A 25,690-nucleotide genomic window follows, 5' to 3' on the forward strand; every position below is an offset into this window, starting at 1 on the left:
TATATATAATGTAGTAACAGACACCTTCATAACAATATGTAATATGTACAATATACACACTGCAAGTATATATATAATGTAGTAACAGACACCTTCATAACAATATGTAATATGTACAATATACACACTTCAAGTATATATATATAATGTACAATATATATTATGTACAATATTTACCATATTTTGGTCATTTTAATCATTGCCAAGATTAATTTATTTTGCACAAGTATTTCCGTTTCCATAGCAACACACTTCCTACGTCTGGAAACAAACGCGAGTGTCTTCTAACCATGGTAACAGACGACAACGACGACTATTTTTGGACAAATAAGGATTCACAACCGTATCTTTTTTGAAGCTGAACATACTGAGGATGAACAGCAGCTTCTAGAAGCCAGCGCGCAGGAAGAGTGAGACGTTGGAGCAGACGGAAGCTGAGAGAGTGAGGTGAAAGGGACTTTAACGGTGCTAATGTGGAGCTTGGAGACAAACTATTTCGACATAAATGGAGTGCCTCCCCAAATAAAGGTGTGTTTACTCACGTGCAGCGCTCCAACGGCACTTGCAGGACAGCCTCTTCCTCCGCCAGGATGCTTTGCTCTTCCTCCTGCAGATGGAAGGAAAGACAAGATAAGGTGAGATGTTTTGAGGTGAGGAGAAGATGGAGTGATGTCACCTCATCGGCATCCTCCAGCTTCTTCTTCTTGCTCTCGGGCATGAGGTCGTCCAGCCAGCTCAGCTCTCGCTTGGTGAAGATCAAGTCCAGCAGCTTCCTGATGAAGACCAGCGCTAACACCTGAGGAGGCCACACACACACACACACACACACACACACACACACACACACACACACACACACACACACACACACACACACACACACACACACACACACACACACACACACACACACTCAAGGTTTTATATACACACTGTAAGTAGCATTCATAATAACATGACATATTTACATATTTTGATCATGCTGTAAGTATATTTGTAGTATCTATTAACATTCATAATAACATGTTACAATTACATATTTTGATCATGCTGTAAGTATATATGTAATGTAGTAGCATTCATAATAACAGGTAATATTTACATATTTTGATCATGCTATAAGTATATATGTAGTATCTCTTAACATTCATAATAACATGTAATATTTATATATTTGGATCATTCTGTAAGTATATATGTAATGCAGTAACATTCATAATAAAATGTCATATTTACTTATTTGGATCATGCTGTAAGTATATATGTAGTATCTAGTAACATTCATAATAAGATGTAATATTTACATATTTTGATCATACTGTAAGTATATATGTAGTATCTATTAACATTCATAATAACATGTAATATTTACATATTTTGATCATGCTGTAAGTATATATGTAATGTAGTAGCATTTATAATAACATGTAATATTTACTTATTTGGATCATGCTGTAAGTATATATGTAGTATCTATTAACATTCATAATAACATGTACTATTTACATATTTTGATCATGCTGTAAGTATATATGTAATGTAGTAGCATTCATAATAACCTGTAATATTTACTTAATTGGATCATACAGTAAGTATATATGTAGTATATATTAAAATTAATAATAACATGTAATATTTATATATGTTGATCATTTTGTAAGTATATATGTAATGTAGTAACATTCATAATAACATGTAATATTTACAAATGTTGATCATGCTGTAATTATGAATGTAATGTAGTAACATTCATAATAAAGTGTAATATTTACATGTCTCATCATGCACTCACCATCTTTTTATGTAGATGATAATAATAATGACATGTACTCACTATATGTTTATGTAGATGATAATAATAATGACATGTACTCACTATATGTTTATGTAGATGATAATAATAATGACATGTACTCACTATATGTTTATGTAGATGATAATAATAATGACATGTACTCACTATATGTTTATGTAGATGATGATAATAATAATGACATGTACTCACTATATGTTTATGTAGATGATAATAATAATGACATATACTCACTATATGTTTATGTAGATGATATTAATAATAATGACATGTACTCACTATATGTTTATGTAGATGATGTTAATAATGACATGTACTCACTATATGTTTATGTAGATGATGTTAATAATAATGACATGTACTCACTATATGTTTATGTAGATGATAATAATAATGACATGTACTCACTATATGTTTATGTAGATGATAATAATAATGACATGTACTCACTATATGTTCATGTAGATGATGTTAATAATAATGACATGTACTCACTATATGTTTATGTAGATAGATGATAATAATAATGACATGTACTCACTATATGTTTATGTAGATGATGTTAATAATAATGACATGTACTCACTATATGTTTATGTAGATGATAATAATAATGACATGTACTCACTATATGTTTATGTAGATGATAATAATAATGACATCTACTCACTATATGTTTATGTAGATTATAATAATAATGACATGTACTCACTATATGTTTATGTAGATGATAATAATAATGACATGTACTCACTATATGTTTATGTAGATGATAATAATAATGACATGTACTCACTATATGTTTATGTAGATGATGTTAATAATAATGACATGTACTCACTATATGTTTATGTAGATGATAATAATAATGACATGTACTCACTATATGTTTATGTAGATGATAATAATAATGACATATACTCACTATATGTTTATGTAGATGATATTAATAATAATGACATGTACTCACTATATGTTTATGTAGATGATGTTAATAATGACATGTACTCACTATATGTTTATGTAGATGATGTTAATAATAATGACATGTACTCACTATATGTTTATGTAGATGTTAATAATAATGACATATACTCACTATATGTTTATGTAGATGTTAATAATAATGACATGTACTCACTATATGTTTATGTAGATGATAATAATAATGACATGTACTCACTATATGTTTATGTAGATGATAATAATAATGACATGTACTCACTATATGTTTATGTAGATGATGTTAATAATAATGACATGTACTCACTATATGTTTATGTAGATGATAATAATAATGACATGTACTCACTATATGTTTATGTAGATGATAATAATAATGACATGTACTCACTATATGTTTATGTAGATGATAATAATAATGACATGTACTCACTATATGTTTATGTAGATGATGTTAATAATAATGACATGTACTCACTATATGTTTATGTAGATGTTAATAATAATGACATATACTCACTATATGTTTATGTAGATGATGTTAATAATAATGACATATACTCACTATATGTTTATGTAGATGTTAATAATAATGACATATACTCACTATATGTTTATGTAGATGATGTTAATAATAATGACATGTACTCACTATATGTTTATGTAGATGTTAATAATAATGACATGTACTCACTATATGTTTATGTAGATGATGTTAATAATAATGACATATACTCACTATATGTTTATGTAGATGTTAATAATAATGACATATACTCACTATATGTTTATGTAGATGATGTTAATAATAATGACATGTACTCACTATATGTTTATGTAGATGTTAATAATAATGACATATACTCACTATATGTTTATGTAGATGTTAATAATAATGACATATACTCACTATATGTTTATGTAGATGATGTTAATAATAATGACATGTACTCACTATATGTTTATGTAGATGTTAATAATAATGACATGTACTCACTATATGTTTATGTAGATAGATGATATTAATAATGACATGTACTCACTATATGTTTATGTAGATGTTAATAATAATGACATATACTCACTATATGTTTATGTAGATGATGTTAATAATAATGACATATACTCACTATATGTTTATGTAGATGTTAATAATAATGACATATACTCACTATATGTTTATGTAGATGATGTTAATAATAATGACATGTACTCACTATATGTTTATGTAGATGTTAATAATAATGACATGTACTCACTATATGTTTATGTAGATGATGTTAATAATAATGACATATACTCACTATATGTTTATGTAGATGTTAATAATAATGACATATACTCACTATATGTTTATGTAGATGATGTTAATAATAATGACATGTACTCACTATATGTTTATGTAGATGTTAATAATAATGACATATACTCACTATATGTTTATGTAGATGTTAATAATAATGACATATACTCACTATATGTTTATGTAGATGATGTTAATAATAATGACATGTACTCACTATATGTTTATGTAGATGTTAATAATAATGACATGTACTCACTATATGTTTATGTAGATAGATGATATTAATAATGACATGTACTCACCATCATGGGGAAGACGATGGCCGCCTTGGAGGTCTTGATGAGCCAGAGAAGCATCAGGCAGCTGAACTGGATGAGGGTGAACAGGTGCACCTTCCTCAGGGGGACGTGGCGCAGGTAGACCAGGTCTGGCTGGTGCTTGGCGGGCATGCTGAACAGTCTCAGGCGGTCATAGAACTGCAGAAAGACAACATCATGTATTATTATTCTACTTCTACCTTCTCCTTTTCTCATCTGTCTTTAGGTAGATTTTGCAAATACTATACTCCTCTACAGTACAAATGTACAGTACACATGTACAGTACACATGTAGAGTACACATGTACAGTACACATATGCAGTACATATGTACAGTACACATGTAGAGTACACATGTAGTACCTGTATTCCTCGGAGAGAAGAGGCTCCCATGTAGAGAAAGACACCGTACAACACCGGCATGGGGATGTACTGTAAAACACACACATACTGTATGTACAAATACTTTCATGTACTTTGACACAGATGTACAAATACTTTCATGTACTTTGACACATATGTACAAATAATTTCATGTACTTTGACACAGATGTACAAATACTTTCATGTACTTTGACACATATGTACAAATAATTTCATGTACTTTGACACAGATGTACAAATACTTTCATGTACTTTGACACAGATGTACAAATACTTTCATGTACTTTGACACAGATGTACAAATACTTTCATGTACTTTGACACAGATGAACAAATACTTTCATGTACTTTGACACATATGTACAAATACTTTCATGTACTTTGACACAGATGTACAAATACTTTCATGTACTTTGACATCGATGTACAAATACTTTCATGTACTTTGACATCGATGTACAAATACTTTCATGTACTTTGACACAGATGTACAAATACTTTCATGTACTTTGACACAGATGTACAAATACTTTCATGTACTTTGACACACATGTACAAATACTTTCATGCACTTTGACACAGATGTACAAATACTTTCATGTACTTTGACACAGATGTACAAATACTTTCATGTACTTTGACACAGATGTACAAATACTTTCATGTACTTTGACACAGATGTACAAATACTTTCATGTACTTTGACACATATGTTCAAATACTTTCATGCACTTTGACACAGATGTACAAATACTTTCATGTACTTTGACACAGATGTACAAATACTTTCATGTACTTTGACACAGATGTACTAATACTTTCATGTACTTTGACACAGATGTACAAATACTTTCATGTACTTTGACACATATGTTCAAATACTTTCATGTACTTTGACACAGATGTACAAATACTTTCATGTACTTTGACACATATGTACAAATAATTTCATGTACTTTGACACAGATGTACAAATACTTTCATGTACTTTGACACAGATGTACAAATACTTTCATGTACTTTGACGCAGATGTACAAATACTTTCATGTACTTTGACACAGATGAACAAATACTTTCATGTACTTTGACACATAAGTACAAATAATTTCATGTACTTTGACACAGATGTACAAATACTTTCATGTACTTTGACACAGATGTACAAATACTTTCATGTACTTTGACGCAGATGTACAAATACTTTCATGTACTTTGACACAGATGAACAAATACTTTCATGTACTTTGACACAGATGTGCAAATACTTTCATGTACTTTGACACAGATGTACAAATACTTTCATGTACTTTGACACACATGTACAAATACTTTCATGTACTTTGACACTGATGTACAAATACTTTCATGTACTTTGACACAGATGTACAAATACTTTCATGTACTTTGACACACATGTACAAATACTTTCATGTACTTTGACACAGACGTAGAATACTTTCATGTACTTTGACACAGACGTAGAATACTTTCATGTACTTTGACATACCAATATTGTAATACTTTCATGTACTTTGACACAGACATAGAATACTTTCATGTACTTTGACATACCAATATTGTAATACTTTCATGTACTTTGACACAGATGTAGAATACTTTCATAATACATCAACATAGCAATATTGTAATACTTTCATGTACTGTGTGGCATGATACAAATGTGCTGTCAGAAAAGGAATATGTAATGTTGTAAAAATAGTACAGGTGTATGTAAAGATAGTACAGGTGTATGTAATGTTGTAATTTATTGTACAGGTGTATGTAAAGATAATACAGCTGTATGTAAAGGTAGTACAGGTGTATGTAATGTTGTAAAGGTAGTACAGGTGTATGTAATGTTGTAAAGATAGTACAGGTGTATGTAATGTTGTAAAGATAGTACAGGTGTATGTAATGTTGTAAAGGTAGTACAGGTGTATGTAATGTTGTAAAGGTAGTACAGATGTATGTAATGTTGTAAAGATAGTACATGTGTATGTAAAGATAGTACAGGTGTATGTAGAGATAGTACGGGTGTATGTTAAGTTAGTACAGGTGTATGTAGAGATAGTACAGGTGTATGTAAAGATAGTACAAGTGTATGTAAAGATATTACAGGAGTATGTAATGTTGTAAAGATAGTACAGGTGTATGTAAAGATAGTACAGGTGTATGTAAAGATAGTACAGGTGTAAGTAGGGATTGTACGGGTGTATGTAAAGATAGTACGGGTGTATGTAAAGATAGCACAGGTGTATATAAAGATAGTACAGGTGTATGTAAAGATAGTACAAGTGTATGTAAAGATATTACAGGTGTATGTAATTTTGTAAAGATAGTACAGGTGTATGTGAAGACAGTACAGGTGTATGTAGAGATTGTACGGGTGTATGTGAAGATAGTATGGGTGTGTGTAAAGATAGTACAGGTGTATGTAGAGATTGTACGGGTGTATGTAAAGATAGCACAGGTGTATGTAAAGATAGTACAGGTGTATGTAAAGAGGGTACGGGTGTATGTAAATATAGTACAGGTGTATGTAGAGATAGTACGGGTGTATGTAAAGTTAGTACAGGTGTATGTAGAGATATTACAGGTGTATGTACTGTTTTAAAGATAGTACATGTGTATGTAGAGATAGTACGGGTGCATGTTAAGTTAGTACAGGTGTATGTAGAGATAGTACATGTGTATGTAAAGATAGTACAAGTGTATGTAAAGATATTACAGGTGTATGTAATGTTGTAAAGATAGTACAGGTGTATGTAAAGATAGTACAGGTGTATGTAGAGATATTACAGGTGTATGTACTGTTGTAAAGATAGTACATGTGTATGTAGAGATAGTACGGGTGTATGTTAAGTTAGTACAGGTGTATGTAGAGATAGTACAGGTGTATGTAAAGATAGTACAAGTGTATGTAAATATATTACAGGTGTATGTAAAGATAGTACAGGTGTATGTAAAGATAGTACAGGTGTATGTAATGTTGTAAAGATAGTACAGGTGTATGTAAAGATAGTACAGGTGTATGTAAAGATAGTACAGGTGTATGTAATGTTGTAAAGATAGTACAGGTGTATGTAAAGATAGTACGGGTGTATGTAAAGATAGTACAGGTGTATGTAATGTTGTAAAGATAGTACGGGTGTATGTAAAGATAGTACGGGTGTATGTAAAGATAGTACAGGTGTATGTAAAGATAGCACAGGTGTATGTAAAGATAGTACGGGTGTATGTAATGTTGTAAAGATAGTACAGGTGTATGTAAAGATAGTACAGCTGTATGTAAAGATAGTACAGGTGTATGTAAAGATAGTACGGGTGTATGTAAAGATAGTACAGGTGTATGTAAAGATAGCACAGGTGTATGTAAAGATAGCACAGGTGTATGTAAAGATAGCACAGGTGTATGTAAAGATAGTACGGGTGTATGTAATGTTGTAAAGATAGTACAGGTGTATGTAAAGATAGCACAGGTGTATGTAAAGATAGTACAGGTATATGTAAAGATAGTACGGGTGTATGTAAAGATAGTACAGGTGTATGTAAAGATAGTACGGGTGTATGTAAAGATAGCACAGGCGTATGTAAAGATAGTACAGGTGTATGTAAAGATAGTACAGGTATATGTAAAGATAGTACAGGTATATGTAAAGATAGTACGGGTGTATGTAAAGATAGTACAGGTGTATGTAGAGTTGTCTGACCTTGAGCACAGAGGTCATGAAGACGGAGCAGCCCATGAGGGTGAAGATCATGAGTCCAGTGAAGCGTTGCTCCCTGATGCCCAGGAACTTGGGTTGCTCCCCGGGTGCCGAGCACTGAGACTCCAGCTTCAGGCTGTTGACGTGCGTGATGGAGAGCACGGTGGCCGCCACAAACCAGGGCAGGCCCATCAGCGAGCAGACGCCCAGCATCAGGCCCACCATGAACAGATCCAGGTGGTAGCCGCAGCCTTTCTGCAGGAGCGCAGGGTGACCTTGAGAAACCCCACCAATGTGGAGATGAGCAGCAAATACCTTCAGCTTGTGCTCCGTCCTGTTGATGATGACCGCCGTGATCTGCTGGTCCATGAAGATCAGGATGGTGCACAGCAGAGCTGGGAACAGAGTTATGATGACGGTCCACCAGGGGTTTGGTCCCAGGGGGTTGATGAGCCAGCCTCGGTCGTCTCTGGTTGGCTGGGGTCGGACAGGATGGATGGATGAGTCATCAGACAGGACAGGATGGATGGATGAGTCATCGGACAGGATGGATGGATGGATGAGTCATCGGACAGGATGGATGGATGGATGAGTCAATGAATGCTGACTTGAGTCATGGTGGCGCCAAGACCACCAGGCCATACCCTACCCTACCCTACCGTGTCCTTGCTTCTCCTGATGCTGGACTTTGAAGTACCGTCATTTTCGGACTATAATAATAATAATCAGTGAGTGAAGCATGAATGAAACTCACCTTAAACATTGCAGCAGGCCCATTATAATAATAATAATAATAATAATAATAATAATAATAATAATAATAATAATAATAATAATCAATGATTGAAGCATGAATGAAACTCATCTTAAACATTGCAGCAGGCCCATAATAATAATAATAATAATAATAATAATAATAATAATAATAATAATAATAATAATAATAATAATAATAATAATAATAATAATAATCAGTGATTGAAGCATGAATGAAACTCACCTTAAACATTGCAGCAGGCCCATTATAATAATAATAATAATAATAATAATAATAATAATAATAATAATAATAATCAATGATTGAAGCATGAATGAAACTCATCTTAAACATTGCAGCAGGCCCATAATAATAATAATAATAATAATAATAATAATAATAATAATAATAATAATAATCAGTGACTGAAGCATGAATGAAACTCACCTTAAACATTGCAGCAGGCCCATTATAATAATAATAATAATCAGTGATTGAAGCATGAATGAAACTCACCTTAAACATTGCATGCAGCAGGCCCATTATTATAATAATAATAATAATAATAATAATAATAATCAATGATTGAAGCATGATTGAAACTCATCTTAAACATTGCAGCAGGCCCATAATAATAATAAAAAAAATAATAATAATAATAATAATAATAATAAGTGATTGAAGCATGAATGAAACTCACCTTAAAGACGCTGGGCACCTTCAGTTTGGGAGAAGGGATCCCTAAGGCGTAGTCCACCAGGACCAAGGTGAAGATGGTGATGCAAACTGCAAAGTCACTAATGACACACCTCACCTGGTGAGTGACAACATGTAATAGTAATCACACACCTCACCTGGTGAGTGACAACATGTAATACTAATGACACACCTCACCTGGTGAGTGACAACATGTAATACTAATGACACACCTCACCTGGTGAGTGACAACATGTAATACTAATGACACACCTCACCTGGTGAGTGACAACATGTAATAGTAATGTAAATACAACATGTTGAACTGTAGGACATAGTTAACCATGACATTGTATTATCATGCTATTGTGTTTATTTATTTATTTATTTGTTTAGATCTTGGCATTTTAGTAACTATGGTCATCTAATTAGTTACTATGATAATATAATTAGTTATTATGGTAATCTAATTAGTTACTATGGCCATCTAATTAGTTACTATGATAATACAATTAGTTATTATGGTAATCTAATTAGTTACTATGGTCATCTAATTAGTTACTATGATAATATAATTAGTTATTATGGTAATCTAATTAGTTACTATGGTCATCTAATTAGTTACTATGGTAATATAATTAGTTATTATGATAATATAATTAGTTACTATGGTCATCTAATTAGTTACTATGATAATATAATTAGTTATTATGGTAATCTAATTAGTTACTATGGTCATCTAATTAGTTACTATGATAATATAATTAGTTATTATGGTAATCTAATTAGTTGCTATGGTCATCTAATGAGTTACTATGATAATAGAATTAGTTATTATGGTAATCTAATTAGTTACTATGGTCATCTAATTAGTTACTATGATAATATAATTAGTTATTATGGTAATCTAATTAGTTACTATGGTCATCGAATTAGTTACTATGATAATATACTTAGTTATTATGGTAATCTAATTAGTTGCTATGGTCATCTAATTAGTTACTATGATAATATAATTTGTTATTATGGTAATCTAATTAGTTGCTATGGTGATCTAATAAGTTAGTAGGATAATATAATTAGTTACTATGGCCATCTAATTAGTTGCTATGGTGATCTAATAAGTTAGTAGGATAATATAATTAGTTACTATGGTAATCTAATTAGTTACTATGATAACACAAATAGTTACAATGTTAATCTAATTAGTAACAATGGTCATCTAATGAGTTACTATGATAATATAATTAGTTACTATGGTCATCTAATTAGTAACTATGGTCATCTAATTAGTTAATATGATAATGTAATTAGTTACTATGGTAATCAAATTAGTTACTAGGATAATATAATTAGTTACTATGGTAGTCTAATTAGTAACTATGGTCATCAAATTAGTTACTATGATAGTACAATTACTACGGTAATCTAATTAGTAACTATGGTCATCTAATGAGTTACTTTAATAATATAATTAGTTACTATGGTCATATAATTAGTTACTATGGACATCTAATTAGTTACTATGATAATATAATTAGTCCCTATGCTAATTGAATTAGTTACTATGATAATATAATTAGTAACTGGTAATCTAATGAGTTACTATGGTCATTTAATTAGTTACTATGGTCATCTAATTAATTACTATGATAATATAATTAGCTATTATGGTAAATTAATTAGTTACTATGGTAATATAGTTCCTATGGTCATGTAATTAGTTACTATGATAATATAATTAGTTACCATGGTAATATAATTAGTTACTATGGTAATCTAATTACTTACTATGATAACATAATTAGTTACTATGGTAATATAATTAGTTACTATGATAATATAATTAGTTATTATGATAACACCATTAGTTATTATGGTAATATAATTAGTTACTATGGTCATCTAATTAGTTACTATGGTCATATAATTAGTTGCTATGGTCATCTAATTAGTTACTATGATAAAATAATTAGTCACTATGCTAATTGAATTAGTTACTATGATAAAATAATTAGTCACTATGCTAATTGAATTAGTTACTATGATAATATAATTAGTAACTGGTAATCTAATTAGTTACTGTGGTCATTTAATTAGTTACTATGGTCATCTAATTAATTACTACGATAATATAATTACTTATTATGGTAAATTAATTAGTTACTATGGTAATATAGTTACTATGGTAATCTAATTAGTTACTATGATAATATAATTAGTTACCATGGTAATATAATTAGTTACTATGATAACATAATTAGTTACTATGGCAATATAATTAGTTACTATGATAATATAATTAGTTACCATGGTAATATAATTACTTACTATGATAACATAATTAGTTACTATGGCAATATAATTAGTTACTATGATAATATAATTAGTTATTATGATAATACCATTAGTTATTATGGTAATATAATTAGTTACTATGGTAATATAATTAGTTACTATGGCCATCTAATTAGTTACTATGATAATATAATTAGTTATTATGATTATACCATTAGTTTGTATGGTAATATAATTAGTTACTATGGTAATATAATTAGTTACTATGGCCATATATATATATATATATATATATATATATATATATATATATATATATATATATATATATATATATATATATATATATATATATATATGCCTTAATTTACTCTTTTTAAGGTTGCAGTACTAGCAAACATCCACTAGGGTGCAATGTTGCACCATCCCAGAGAGCCTCTCTCCCCTGGTGAGGATGATGAAGAGGATGAGGATGATGATGATGATGTACCTTGGTGGGAAAGTGGTTGCTGAACCTGAACTCCTTGAGGAAGGCGGCCATGAAGACGGTGGAGAAGAAGAGGATGACACACCAGAAGAGCACGTCAGGAACGTAGGGGCCCCTCACGCCGCAGGCCCTGCCCACAAACTCCCCGCGCTTCTCCACGCAGTCCTGCAGGAGATCACGCGGGTCAGCTCAGCGACACGTGACCACGCTCGCACAAACAGGATTTATGAGCATCCAGGACAACTACCACCATTTTTGGTGGTGATTTGCAGGGAATAATCCAATATAATCCAGCCCCGCATGGCCTTAATCTCCCCTGTTCTCAATCTCATGCCACTTTCAGGTCTGCAGCTTCCGGAACCTACTCACTCACGGCCCTCGCCACCGTCATCCGCCCCCAGCAGTCCTACCTGGACCTCCAGGGCTTCCCAGTAGATCTCGGACGCCGTGATGTTGTTGAACTCCCAGTACTTCAGGGTGGTGTTGGTGGGGTCGGAGGGCTCCACGCAGGAACATCTGTGGGAGCACAGCACACATCTGGGCCTGGCAGTAATAATATAATCCCACATCTGGTCCACATACGAGTACAAGGTGAGCTTCTCCAGCTGGTTGTTCCTGTTGAAGGGGTAGTAGTCCCCCAGGGTGAGCAGCTTCTCCAGGGCCTCGTAGATGAAGATGATGCAGATGAGCGAGGCGAAGGCCTCCTCCGTGAAGCGCGTGATGTAGCACACCAGGGCGCTGGCGTCCGTGGCCACCAGGGCCATGCAGAGGAAGGCCGTCCACAGACCGATGCAGGTCCTGAGGGACAGGTAGGACAGGCCGTACTCCCTGTGTGGACAAGGCCAGGGATTTAGTCCAGTGTTTACTCAACGAGTGTGTGGCACACTCGCTGGCTGTACTGACACAGCACCTGTGTTGATGTTTCATCATGAGCTGATGGAATTAACAAGTTGCTACATGTGACATGGAAATAAAATGAATAGTTTAAAATATAATAATTGTTTTTTTTAAATGAAAAGTTGTGCAGAAAGGAATGTGAAGTACACAACTTTACGTATTGTATTTATTTATTTACAATTTGATATGACATTATTGTTTCTTTGGTGAACTCTGGTCAATGAGGTCAACTGTAAACATAAAAAGAACAATATGTGCCTCATTTGTCACTAAATTGTCAAAATGATCTCACACTTTACAATTTCTCTTTTTTTCTTTTTTTTTCCTGGTTCCATTTATTGGTTTATTATTAGTCTATTAGTTTCTTTTACTTATTCACTATTTTTAGTTATTATTATTATTATTACTTTTCGTAGTTTCGTATTTTTTTTATTTATTATTCTTTCTTCTTGATTCTGTTTACTTGTTCAATATTCATTTTTAATTATTAGATTTTTTTTTTAAATTCCATGTATTTGTTATATATATTTTTTTAAATTATTTTTCATAGTTTCATATTTTTCATTTTGTTTTATATTTTTTTCTTAATTCGATTTTTTTGTTCAATATTCATTTTTATTTTCTCTAAATTCCATGTGTTTGTTTATTTTTTTTTATTATTATCATTTTCGCAGATACATTTATTTGGTTATTGATATTTTTATTTTTTATTTTTTTATTGGTTCACTTTTTTTATTATTATTATTTTTCGTAGTTTCATATTTTCAATTTTTTATTATTCTTTTTCTTGATTCCATTTACTCGTTCAATATTCGTTTTGAATTATTTGTTTTTTAAATTCCATGTATTTGTTTGTTATATTTTTTAATTATCATTATTATTTTTCTTCGTTTCATATTTTGATTGTTTTATTATTCTTTTTTCTTGATTCCATTGACTTGTTCAATATTCATTTTTAATTATTAGTTTTTTTTTTTTAATTCAATCAATCAATCAATCAATGTTTATTTATATAGCCCTAAATCACAAGTGTCTCAAAGGGCTGTACAAGCCACAACGACATCCTCGGTACAGAGCCCAAATTCCATGTATTTGTTATATGTTTCTATTATTATTATCATCATTTTTTGTAGTTTCATATTTAAATTTTTTTAGTATCCTTTTTTCTTAATTCCAATTACTTGTTCATTAATTTTTACTTATTTTTTTCCCAAGTTCCATGTATTTTTTAGTTATATTTTTTTATTATTATAATTTTCGCAGTTTAATTTATTTGGTGATTGATCTTTTTATTTTTTTTCTTGGTTTTATTAAGTTTGTGTTATTATTTTTTGTATTGCTATTTTTTCTTGGTTGTATTTGGATGAATAATGGTGATGAAAAGCGACTTCATGCTTGCTTGTACAGTTTGACCCATCACTGGTGTTGACTGAGGTGAAATGTGAGCAAATTTCAACCTACCTGGTTTCATTTATTGGTTTATTCTATTCTATTAGTTTCTTTTACTTGTTCATTATTTTTTTATTTATTATTATAATTTTTCGCAGTTTCATATTGTCAATTTTTTATCATTATTTTTTCTTCATTCCGTTTACTTATTCAATATTACATTTTATTGTATTTCTTTAATTCCATGTATTTGTTTGTTGTATTGTTTTATTATTATTATTTTTCATAGTTTCATATTTTTCATTTTTTATTATAATTTTTTCTTGATTACATTTACTTGTTCAATATTCATTTTTAATTATTTGTTTTTGAAATTACATGTATTTGTTTATTATATATTTTTGTATTATTATTATTTTTCGTAGTGTCATATTTTTCATCATCCTTTTTTTCTTGATTCTATTCACTGTTCAATATCCATTTTTATTTTATTTTATTTTCAATTCCATGTGTTTGTTTGTTATATTTTCTTCTTCTTATTATTATTTTTCGTAGTTTCATATTTTTCATTTTTTATTATCCGTTTTTCTTGATTACATTTACTTGTTCAATATTATTTTTTGATAGCTGAGATAGGCTCCAGCGACCCCCCGCGACCCTGAAAGGGACAAGCGGTAGAAAATGGATGGATGTTTTTGAAATTCCATGTATTTGTTTATTATATTTGTATTATTATTATTGTTCGTAGTTTCATATTTTTCATGTTCGTTTTTTTCTTGATTCTTTTTACTGTTCAATATCCATTTTTATTTTATTTTATTTTCAATTCCATGTATTTGTTTGTTGTATTTTCTTCTTCTTATTATTATTATTTTTCGCAGTTTCATATTTTTAATTTTTTATTATCCTTTTTTCTTAATTCCATTTACTTGTTCAATATCCTTTTTTAAATGTATTAATTTTTTATAAATTCCATGTATTTGCTTGTTATATATTTTTTATTATTATCATTTTTGCAGTTTCATTTATTTGGTTATTGATATTTTAATTTAAAAAATTTTATTGGTTCGACTTATTTTTATTATACATGTTTTTATTATTCTTTTATCTTGATTCCATTTACTCGTTTAATATTCATTTAGATTTTTTTTTTTTCTAAATTCCATGTAATTGTTTGTTGCATTTTTTTATTATTATAATTTTCGCAATTTTATTTATTTGGTTATTGCTATTTTTATTTTTATTGGTTCGATGTATTTGTTATTATTGCTTTATTGCTATTTTTTCTTGGTATTATTTGGATGAATGATGGTGACAAAAAGCGACTTCATGCTTGCTTGTACAGTTTGACCCGTCACTATTGTTGACTGAGGTGAAATGTGAGAACATTTCAACCTACCTGGTTTCATTTATTGGTTTATTATATTCTATTAGTTTATTTTACTTGTTCATTATTTTTTTATTTATTATTATTATTTTTCGCAGTTTTATATTGTCGATTTTTTAATATTCTTTTTTCTTGATTATGTTTACTTGTTCAATATTCATTTTTATTTTTATTTTTTTAATTCCAAGTATTTGTTTGTTATATTGTTTTATTATTATTATTATTATTATTATTCGTAGTTTCATATTTTTCATTATCCCTTTTTCTTGATTACATTTACTTGTTCAATATTCATTTTGTATTATTAGTTTTTGAAATTCCATGTATTAGTTTATTATATTTTTGTTATTAATATATATATTTTTTTTTCATGGTTTCATATTTTTTATGATCCTTTTTTTCTTGATTCTATTCACTGTTCAATAACCATTTTTATTTTATTTTATTTTTAATTCCATGTATTTGCTTGTTATATCTTCTTCTTATTATTATTTTTCGTGTTTTTTTTTTTTTTTTCTTATTTTTCATTATCTTTTTTTCTTAATTCCATTTACTTGTTCAATATCCTTTTTTAAATTTAATTTTTTATTTTTTATAAATTCCATGTATTGGTCTATTATATTTTTTAAATTATTATCATTTTCGGAGTTTCATTTATTTGGTTATTGATATTTTAATGTTGATTTTTTTATTGGTTCGATTTATTTTTTATTATACATTTTTTTATTATTCTTTTATCTTGATTCCATTTAATTTTTTTTTTTTTTTTTCTAAATTCCATGTAATTGTTTGTTAAATTCTTTGTATTATTATCATTTTCGCAATTTTATTTATTTGGTTATTGATATTTTTATTTTCATTGGTTCCATTTATTTTTTTAATTTATTTATTTATTGCTATTTTTTCTTGGTTCTATTTGGATAAATGATGTTGACTTCATGCTTGCATGTACAGTTTGACCCGTCACTAGTGTTGACTGACGTGAAATGTGAGAAAATTGCAACCTACTTGCAGAATTTGAATAATATCTTTTCAAAAACGAGCACCGGGCCGGTGCTGCCCAGAATGGTGAGCGGCTGTCCAGCAAACAAGGAATAAGCTATTCCCGTCAGCGAGGCTCCAAAAAGGGACTCGATTGCGCTCTAGAAATAGAAAAGACATTTGGAGTTATTGTTGGAATAAAGTGAGGAATATGATGCACCATGGAGCACAGGATTACTAGTTTTTGCCAATTCATTTAGTAATGTATTCACAAAAAAGTCATAAACGCTATATTTAATTAACATAGCTGTCAAAGTTCAATATTAAGGTTGCTTGAATTAATTCAAGAATGTCTAATATCACCGACAGCTTATTAAAGAATAGAAAATGGTTGGTTCAGCAGCAAAACTAACTTCCAACATTTCACTCAACACAGACGTCATAAAGCCATCAAAGCACCGTCATTTTGGACCGAGGATGAGGAAGGTAAAAATATAATACATCTGTTTATAGCAGCATAGGAGAAAGTGATGTACAAGTTTCACTTTTGCATCTCATTGCCCATAACTGTGGTGAGTTCAAGGACCCTCGATCAAAGTGGCAAAGACAGGTGGGGAACTAACTCCCAGGAAATGCACTATTAATATTGATACAATCATAATAATAAGGATGTATTACAGTATTATTATGATGATAACAGACTTTACTCTCTGAAGTCAAGGAAAACATGACAGAAAAAATAATAAAAATAAAACTAATTACCTAAATATGTCCTAGATTTGTTGATCCCAACTTTAAAAAGTCCAAAACTGAAATAAATTGTGTTTTAAAAAAGCTGCTTTCATGCAATAAAGTCTTTTTTTAGTGCATGTAAACATATATCAAGTCTGGGGCGGCCATGTTGGCTTCAGGGTGGGATGGGGGGGCCCTTGTGTATGGGGCCCAGAATGTGGAGCTACGCCCCTGCCTGGTCTGAACGACTTTTTAGTGGAAAGAGGAACATGATGTCAGCATCGCCATGGCAACCGTTTTGGCGTCTCAGCTATAAATCTCCACAGAATTGTGACAGTAAAAAATGAACGAATTTCATTCATTGACATGAATCCTTTTATAAGTCACATAAGAAGCATTTTTTTGTATTTTGTTTATCATTTACGATCCTTATGTAAGACAAGAACACATGTTTTTCTTTTTTTATGCATTTTAACTCAAATAAAGCTAGCAAGAGTCAGCTAACGATGGAGCTAATGTAAGTCGCTCTATTCCACCAATAAAGCGCTCTAAAAAACCTCCGTCAATATACACGCTGTAAGTATACATGTAGTATCTAGTAACATTCATAATAACATGTAATATTTACATGTTTTTATCATACTGTAAGTATATATGTAATGTGGTAAAATTCATAATAACATGTAATATTTACATATTTGCATCATACTGTAAGTATATATGTAGTATCTTGTAACATTCATAATAAATTGTAATAATTACATATTGTCATCATGCTGTAAGTACCTGTATGTATGTAGTATCTAGTAACATTCATAATAACATGTAATATTTACATATTTGTATCCGCTGTAAGTATATATGTAATGTAATGACACTCATAATAACATGTTATATTTACATATTTTGATCACGCTGTAAGTATGCATGTAGTATCTAGTAACATTCATAATAACATGTAATATTTACATATTTTCATCATGCTGTAAGTATATATGTAATGTAGTAACATTCATAATAACATGTAATATTTACATATTTTGATCAGCTGTAAGTATACATGTAGTATCTAGTAACATTCATAAAAACATGTAATATTTATTTATTTCCATCATACTGTAAGTATGTATGTAATGTCTCGTAACATTCATAATAACATGTAATATTTACATATTGTCATCATGCTGTAAGTATATATGAAGGATATATTAACATTCATAATATGTAATATTTACATATGTTCATCATACTGTAAGTATATATGTAATGTAGTAACATTTATAATAACATGTATTATGTACATATTTTGATCACGCTGTAAGTATACATGTAGTATCTAGCAACATTCATAATAACATGTAATATTTACATATTTTGATCATGCTGTAAGTATACATGTAGTATCTAGTAACATTCATAATAACATGTAATATTTACATATTTTCATCATACTGTAAGTAAATATGTAGTATCTAGTAACATTCATAATAACATGTAATATTTTAATTTTTTCATCATACTGTAAGTATATATGTAGTAACATTCATAACAACATGTAATATTTACATATTTTAATCATGCTGTAAGTATATATGTAATGTAGTAACATTCATAATAACATGTAATATTTACATATTTTCATCATATGAAAGTATATATGTAATGTAGTGACATTCATAATAACATGTATCATTTATATATTTTGATCACAATGTAAGTATACATGTAGTATCTAGTAACATTCATAACAACAAGTAATATTTACATATTGTCATCATGCTGTAAGTATATATGTAGTATCAAGTAACATTCACAATATGTAATATTTACATATTTTCATCATACTGAACGTATTTACGTAGTATCTAGTAACATTCATAATAACATGTAATATTTACATATTGTCATCATGCTGTAAGTATAAATGTAGTATCAAGTAACATTCATAATAAGTAATATTTACATATTTTCATCATACTGAAAGTATATATGTAATGTAGTAACATTCATAATAAGTAATATTTACATATTTTCATCATACTGAAAGTATATATGTAATGTACTAACATTCATAATAAGTAATATTTACATATTTTCATCATACTGAAAGTATATATGTAATGTAGTAACATTCATAATAACATGTATTATTTACATATTTGGATCATGCTGTAAGTATACATGTAGTATCTAGTAACATTCATAATAACATGTAATGTTTACATATTGTCATCATGCTGTAAGTATATATGTAGTATCTAGTAACATTCATAATATGTAATATTTACATATTTTCTTCATACTGAAAGTATATGTGTAATGTAGTAACATTCATAATAACATGTATTATTTACATATTTGGATCACGCTGTAATTATACATGTAGTATCTAGTAACATTCATAATAACATGTAATATTTACATATTTTGATCATGCTGTAAGTATACATGTAGTATCTAGTAACATTCATAATAACATGTAATATTTACATATTTTCATCATACTGTAAGTATATATGTAGTATCTAGTAACATTCATAATAACATGTAATATTTTAATTTTTTTATCATACTGTAAGTATATATGTAGTAACATTCATAACAACATGTAATATTTACGTATTTTAATCATGCTGTAAGTATATATGTAATGTAGTAACATTCATAATAACATGTAATATTTACATATTTTCATCATATGAAAGTATATATGTAATGTAGTAACATTCATAATAACATGTATTATTTATATATTTTGATCACAATGTAAGTATACATGTAGTATCTAGTAACATTCATAACAACAAGTAATATTTACATATTGTCATCATGCTGTAAGTATATATGTAGTATCAAGTAACATTCATAATATGTAATATTTACATATTTTCATCATACTGAAAGTATTTACATAGTATCTAGAAACATTCATAATAACATGTAATATTTACATATTGTCATCATGCTGTAAGTATAAATCTAGTATCAAGTAACATTCATAATATGTAATATTTACATATTTTCATCATACTGAAAGTATATATGTAATGTAGTAACATTCATAATAACATGTAATATTTACATATTTGGATCACGCTGTAAGTATATATGTAGTATCTAGTAACATTCATAAAAACATGTAATATATACATACTGTATTTCCATCATACTGTAAGTATTTACGTAGCATGTAGTAACATTCATGATAACATGTAATGTTTACATATTGTCATCATGCTGTAAGTATATATGTAGTATCTAGTAACATTCATAATATGTAATATTTACATATTTTCATCATACTGAAAGTATATATGTAATGTAGTAACATTCATAATAACATGTATTATCTACATATTTGGATCACGCTGTAATTATACATGTAGTATCTAGTAACATTCATAATAACATGTAATATATACATATTTTCATCATACTGTAAGTATTTACGTAGCATCTAGTAACATTCATAATAACATGTAATGTTTACATATTGTCATCATGCCGTACGTATATATAGAGTATCTAGTAACATTCATAATAACATGTAATATTTACATATTTTCATCATTAAAGTATATATGTAATGTAGTAACATTCATAATAACATGTATTATTTATATATTTTGATCACAATGTAAGTATACATGTAGTATCTAGTAACATTCATAACAACAAGTAATATTTACATATTGTCATCATGCTGAAAGTATATATGTAGTATCAAGTAACATTCATAATATGTAATATTTACATATTTTCATCATACTGAAAGTATTTACGTAGTATCTAGTAACATTCATAATAACATGTAATATTTACATATTGTCATCATGCTGTAAGTATAAATGTAGTATCAAGTAACATTCATAATATGTAATATTTACATATTTTCATCATACTGAAAGTATATAAGTAATGTAGTAACATTCATAATAACATGTATTATTTACATATTTGGATCATGCTGTAAGTATATGTGTAGTATCTAGTAACATTCATAAAAACATGTAATATATACATACTGTATTTCCATCATACTGTAAGTATTTACGTAGTATCTAGTAACATTCATAATAACATGTAATGTTTACATATTGTCATCATGCTGTAAGACAGGCTCCTCCATAGAGGTGGAGGAGGCCTGGCCTCCCCAATAATTTGAGAGAAGAGAGAGATTTAAAAAAAACAATAAATATATTTATTTTATTTATTTATTTTAACAAAAAACATATTTTTTATTTTTCATATTCATATTATTTTAGTTTTGTTCATAAATCTAAATGTTCCCATGGCTAAAACCCAATATTGCAATTGTAAAGCAACAGGCCAAATTTCCCTATCAGTTTGTATTAAGGGAGGCCAGGCCTCCCCTAGGAAATTAGCTTCTCATAGAAGTCAATGTAATGCATGCTTTTTCATGCCAATATGTGATTGGCCAGATCACTGAAAATGGGTGGGCAACGGAGGCCTGGCCTCACCATGCATTGTGTCCAGGGCTGAAAGATTGACATTTTGTTCGTCCAATCACATGCTACTGGTTCATTTGGAATCAATCCTTTCCTTTCCTAATCAACACAGAAGCCATTTTGAGAATTCGCCAGCCACTTCAGTCAAACAAACACTCGCCATAGTGGCTACGAGTGTCCTATCAACTTGTGCTTTTCAGGAAATTTAGAGAACACCCCTGGCTATCATCCGTGAAGTTTATAGCTCATATAGCCAAATACTTTTGCTTAAAACGACCTCGGAAATCGGCGAGATTCTGGCGCAATTTGAGATCTTGGGCTGGAGATAGATATGCGTTAACGTTAAACCCTTCACTCTAGGCATTTCTCCTTGAGTTGACAACATCTCTGAGACAGATTTCGAAAGCAAAAGCTGCTGCTGCTAATCGCTCATTGACATTTATCTCTGTAGTTTGGACATTTTTACAGTTGAAGTTTAGCTCATTGTTTTCCATCCAGTTAGCTGTGTGTGTTCGAGCAAGCCTAGATTAGCCAGGCAAAATGGATGTGAGAGAGGAAAATGTACATGGAACAGGTGCTTGTGGTGGTGGCTTGGGTCCGAATCCAGTGGAAGAGGAGGATGGAGTTCAACCTAGATGCAGGCCATGGGATGGGAAAGAAAATCTAGTCGACTATTTGTTGTCCCAGCCATTCCATACTTTAGACCATGCTTCAAAAGTGAAGATAAAATCTGCTGGCCGACCAACTCCAGAAGTCAAGATGAGTCGTGTGACTCGAGCCGGCGGTAAGCCAGATGTGAGTTGAACTAATTAGATGTCTCTACCAGTGTTACACCACTAGTTCTCAGTAGTAATAACACTCCATTTTGTCTGTGTTTCTCAGCAGATAAAGCCAACTGGAACCATATTTTTACATATTTTATATTAAATATATTGAATAAAACTACATATGATAAAGAAAGTGTTATCTTATCTTTTTTATATGCTAAACTTGATTAAATTGGTGATTACATGTTGAAGCTGTAGAAGAATGAAAAATGTAAGCTAAACAAAATTGTTTTTAACTACATAATTAAAATTCCTGCCTTTTACACATGTTCACTTGGCGTTTATATAACATCCAAATGTCATTTCTCAGCTTAATTATCAGGCAGGCTCATAGACTTACAGCAATGTAATTTCTTCAGGAAGGCACAAGGCTAAGCTCTGCACAATGAATTGCATCAGCAAGAACTTTCTGACTGTAGCTTACACTCCAAATAGTATGCCTTTGGCCAGCACAAAGACAGATAAGAGAACAGGGAACATTCCATCGCGAGTGAAGTGAGCAAGCGGAAAAAAATGGCCTCCTCAATTCTGGAAGTCACCAGCCTCCACTGCTGTAAGTATATATGTAGTATCTAGTAACATTCATAATATGTAATATTTACATATTTTCATCATACTGAAAGTATATATGTAATGTAGTAACATTCATAATAACATGCATTATCTACATATTTGGATCACGCTGTAATTATACATGTAGTATCTAGTAACATTCATAATAACATGTAATATATACATATTTTCATCATACTGTAAGTATTTACGTAGCATCTAGTAACATTCATAATAACATGTAATGTTTACATATTGTCATCATGCTGTACGTATATATGTAGTATCTAGTAACATTCATAATAACATGTAATATTTACATATTTTCATCATGCTGTAAGTATATATGTAATGTAGTAACATTCATAATATGTATCATTTACATATTTTGATCAGCTGTAAGTTTATATGTAATGTAGTAACATTCATAATAACATGTAATATTTACATATTTCCATCATTTTAAGCATACCGCAGCGTATTAATTCACGCACAACGTTCACTTTCAGGCTTTACTATGAACAATATTAAATAAAAGTTGCTTTACTATGAATAATATGAAATACAAATTCCTTTAGTATGAATAATGTAAAAAATAAAAGTTGCTTTACTATAAATAATATGAAATACACATTGCTTTACTATGAATAATATAAAAAAATAAAAGTTGCTTTACTATGAATAATAATAAATAAAAGTTGCTTTACTATGAACAATATTAAAAAAAAGTTGTTTTACTAGTAATAATGTGAAATAAAAATTGCTTTACTATGAATAATTTAACAAATAAAAGTTTATTTACAATGAACAATAGTAAATTAAAGTAAATTTGCTATGAATAATAATAAATACAAGTTGCTTTACTATGAATAAGATTAATTAAAAGTGGCTTTACTATGAATAATATTAAGTACAAGTTGCTTTACTATGAATAATATGAAATACAAGTTGCTTTACTATGAATAAATAAATGTTGCTTTACTATGAATAATAATACACAAAAGTTGCTTTATTATGAACAATATTAAATGAAAGTTGCTCTACTATGAATAATATAAAAAATAAGTTGCTTTACTATGAACAATATTAAATGAAAGTTGCTCTACTATGAATAATATAAAAAATAAGTTGCTTTACTATGAACAATATTAAATTAAAGTTTATTTATTATGAATAATAATAAATAAAAGTTGCTTTACTATGAATACGATTAATTAAACGTTGCTTTACTATGAATAATATTAAGTACAAGTTGCTTTACTATGAATAATATGAAATAAACGTTGCTTTACTGTGAATAATAATAAATAAAAGTTGCTTTACTATGAATAAAATAAATAAAAGTTGCTTTACTATGAATAATATGAAATACAAGTTGCTTTACTATGAATAAAATAAATAAAAGTTGCTTTACTATGAACAATATTAAATAAAAGTTGCTTTACTATGAATAATATGAAATACAAATTCCTTTACTATGAATAATGTAAAAAATAAAAGTTGCTTTACTATGAATAATATGAAATACAAATTGGTTTACTATCAATAATATACAAAATAAAAGTTGCTTTACTATGAATAATAATAAATAAAAGTTGCTTTACTATGAATAAAATAAATAAAAGTTGTTTTACTATGAATAATATGAAATACAAGTTGCTTTACTATGAATAAAATAAATACAATTTGCTTTACTATGATCAATATTAAATTAAAGTTTATTTACT

At 29.3% G+C, this 25,690-nt stretch overlaps 1 protein-coding gene across 3 annotated transcripts in view; it reads right to left on the reverse strand.

Annotated features, from left to right (window-relative positions):
* LOC133664322 (sodium-driven chloride bicarbonate exchanger-like) overlaps positions 1–25,690 on the reverse strand; it is a 337,500-nt gene that overhangs the window by 938 nt on the left and 310,872 nt on the right. For all 3 annotated transcript variants that reach the window (XM_062068831.1, XM_062068830.1, XM_062068835.1), the window contains 11 exons: positions 17,411–17,544; positions 13,312–13,557; positions 13,140–13,245; positions 12,733–12,894; positions 9,949–10,062; positions 8,807–8,968; positions 8,495–8,746; positions 4,763–4,831; positions 4,385–4,558; positions 677–796; positions 543–607 (listed from right to left, as the gene is read on the reverse strand). In XM_062068831.1, coding sequence (XP_061924815.1) covers positions 543–607; positions 677–796; positions 4,385–4,558; positions 4,763–4,831; positions 8,495–8,746; positions 8,807–8,968; positions 9,949–10,062; positions 12,733–12,894; positions 13,140–13,245; positions 13,312–13,557; positions 17,411–17,544 — 1,604 coding nt within the window. The remainder of the gene's footprint in view (positions 1–542; positions 608–676; positions 797–4,384; positions 4,559–4,762; positions 4,832–8,494; positions 8,747–8,806; positions 8,969–9,948; positions 10,063–12,732; positions 12,895–13,139; positions 13,246–13,311; positions 13,558–17,410; positions 17,545–25,690) is intronic.

This window comes from Entelurus aequoreus, linkage group LG14, assembly GCF_033978785.1.
Source record: "Entelurus aequoreus isolate RoL-2023_Sb linkage group LG14, RoL_Eaeq_v1.1, whole genome shotgun sequence".
Taxonomy (NCBI): Eukaryota; Metazoa; Chordata; class Actinopteri; order Syngnathiformes; family Syngnathidae; genus Entelurus; species Entelurus aequoreus.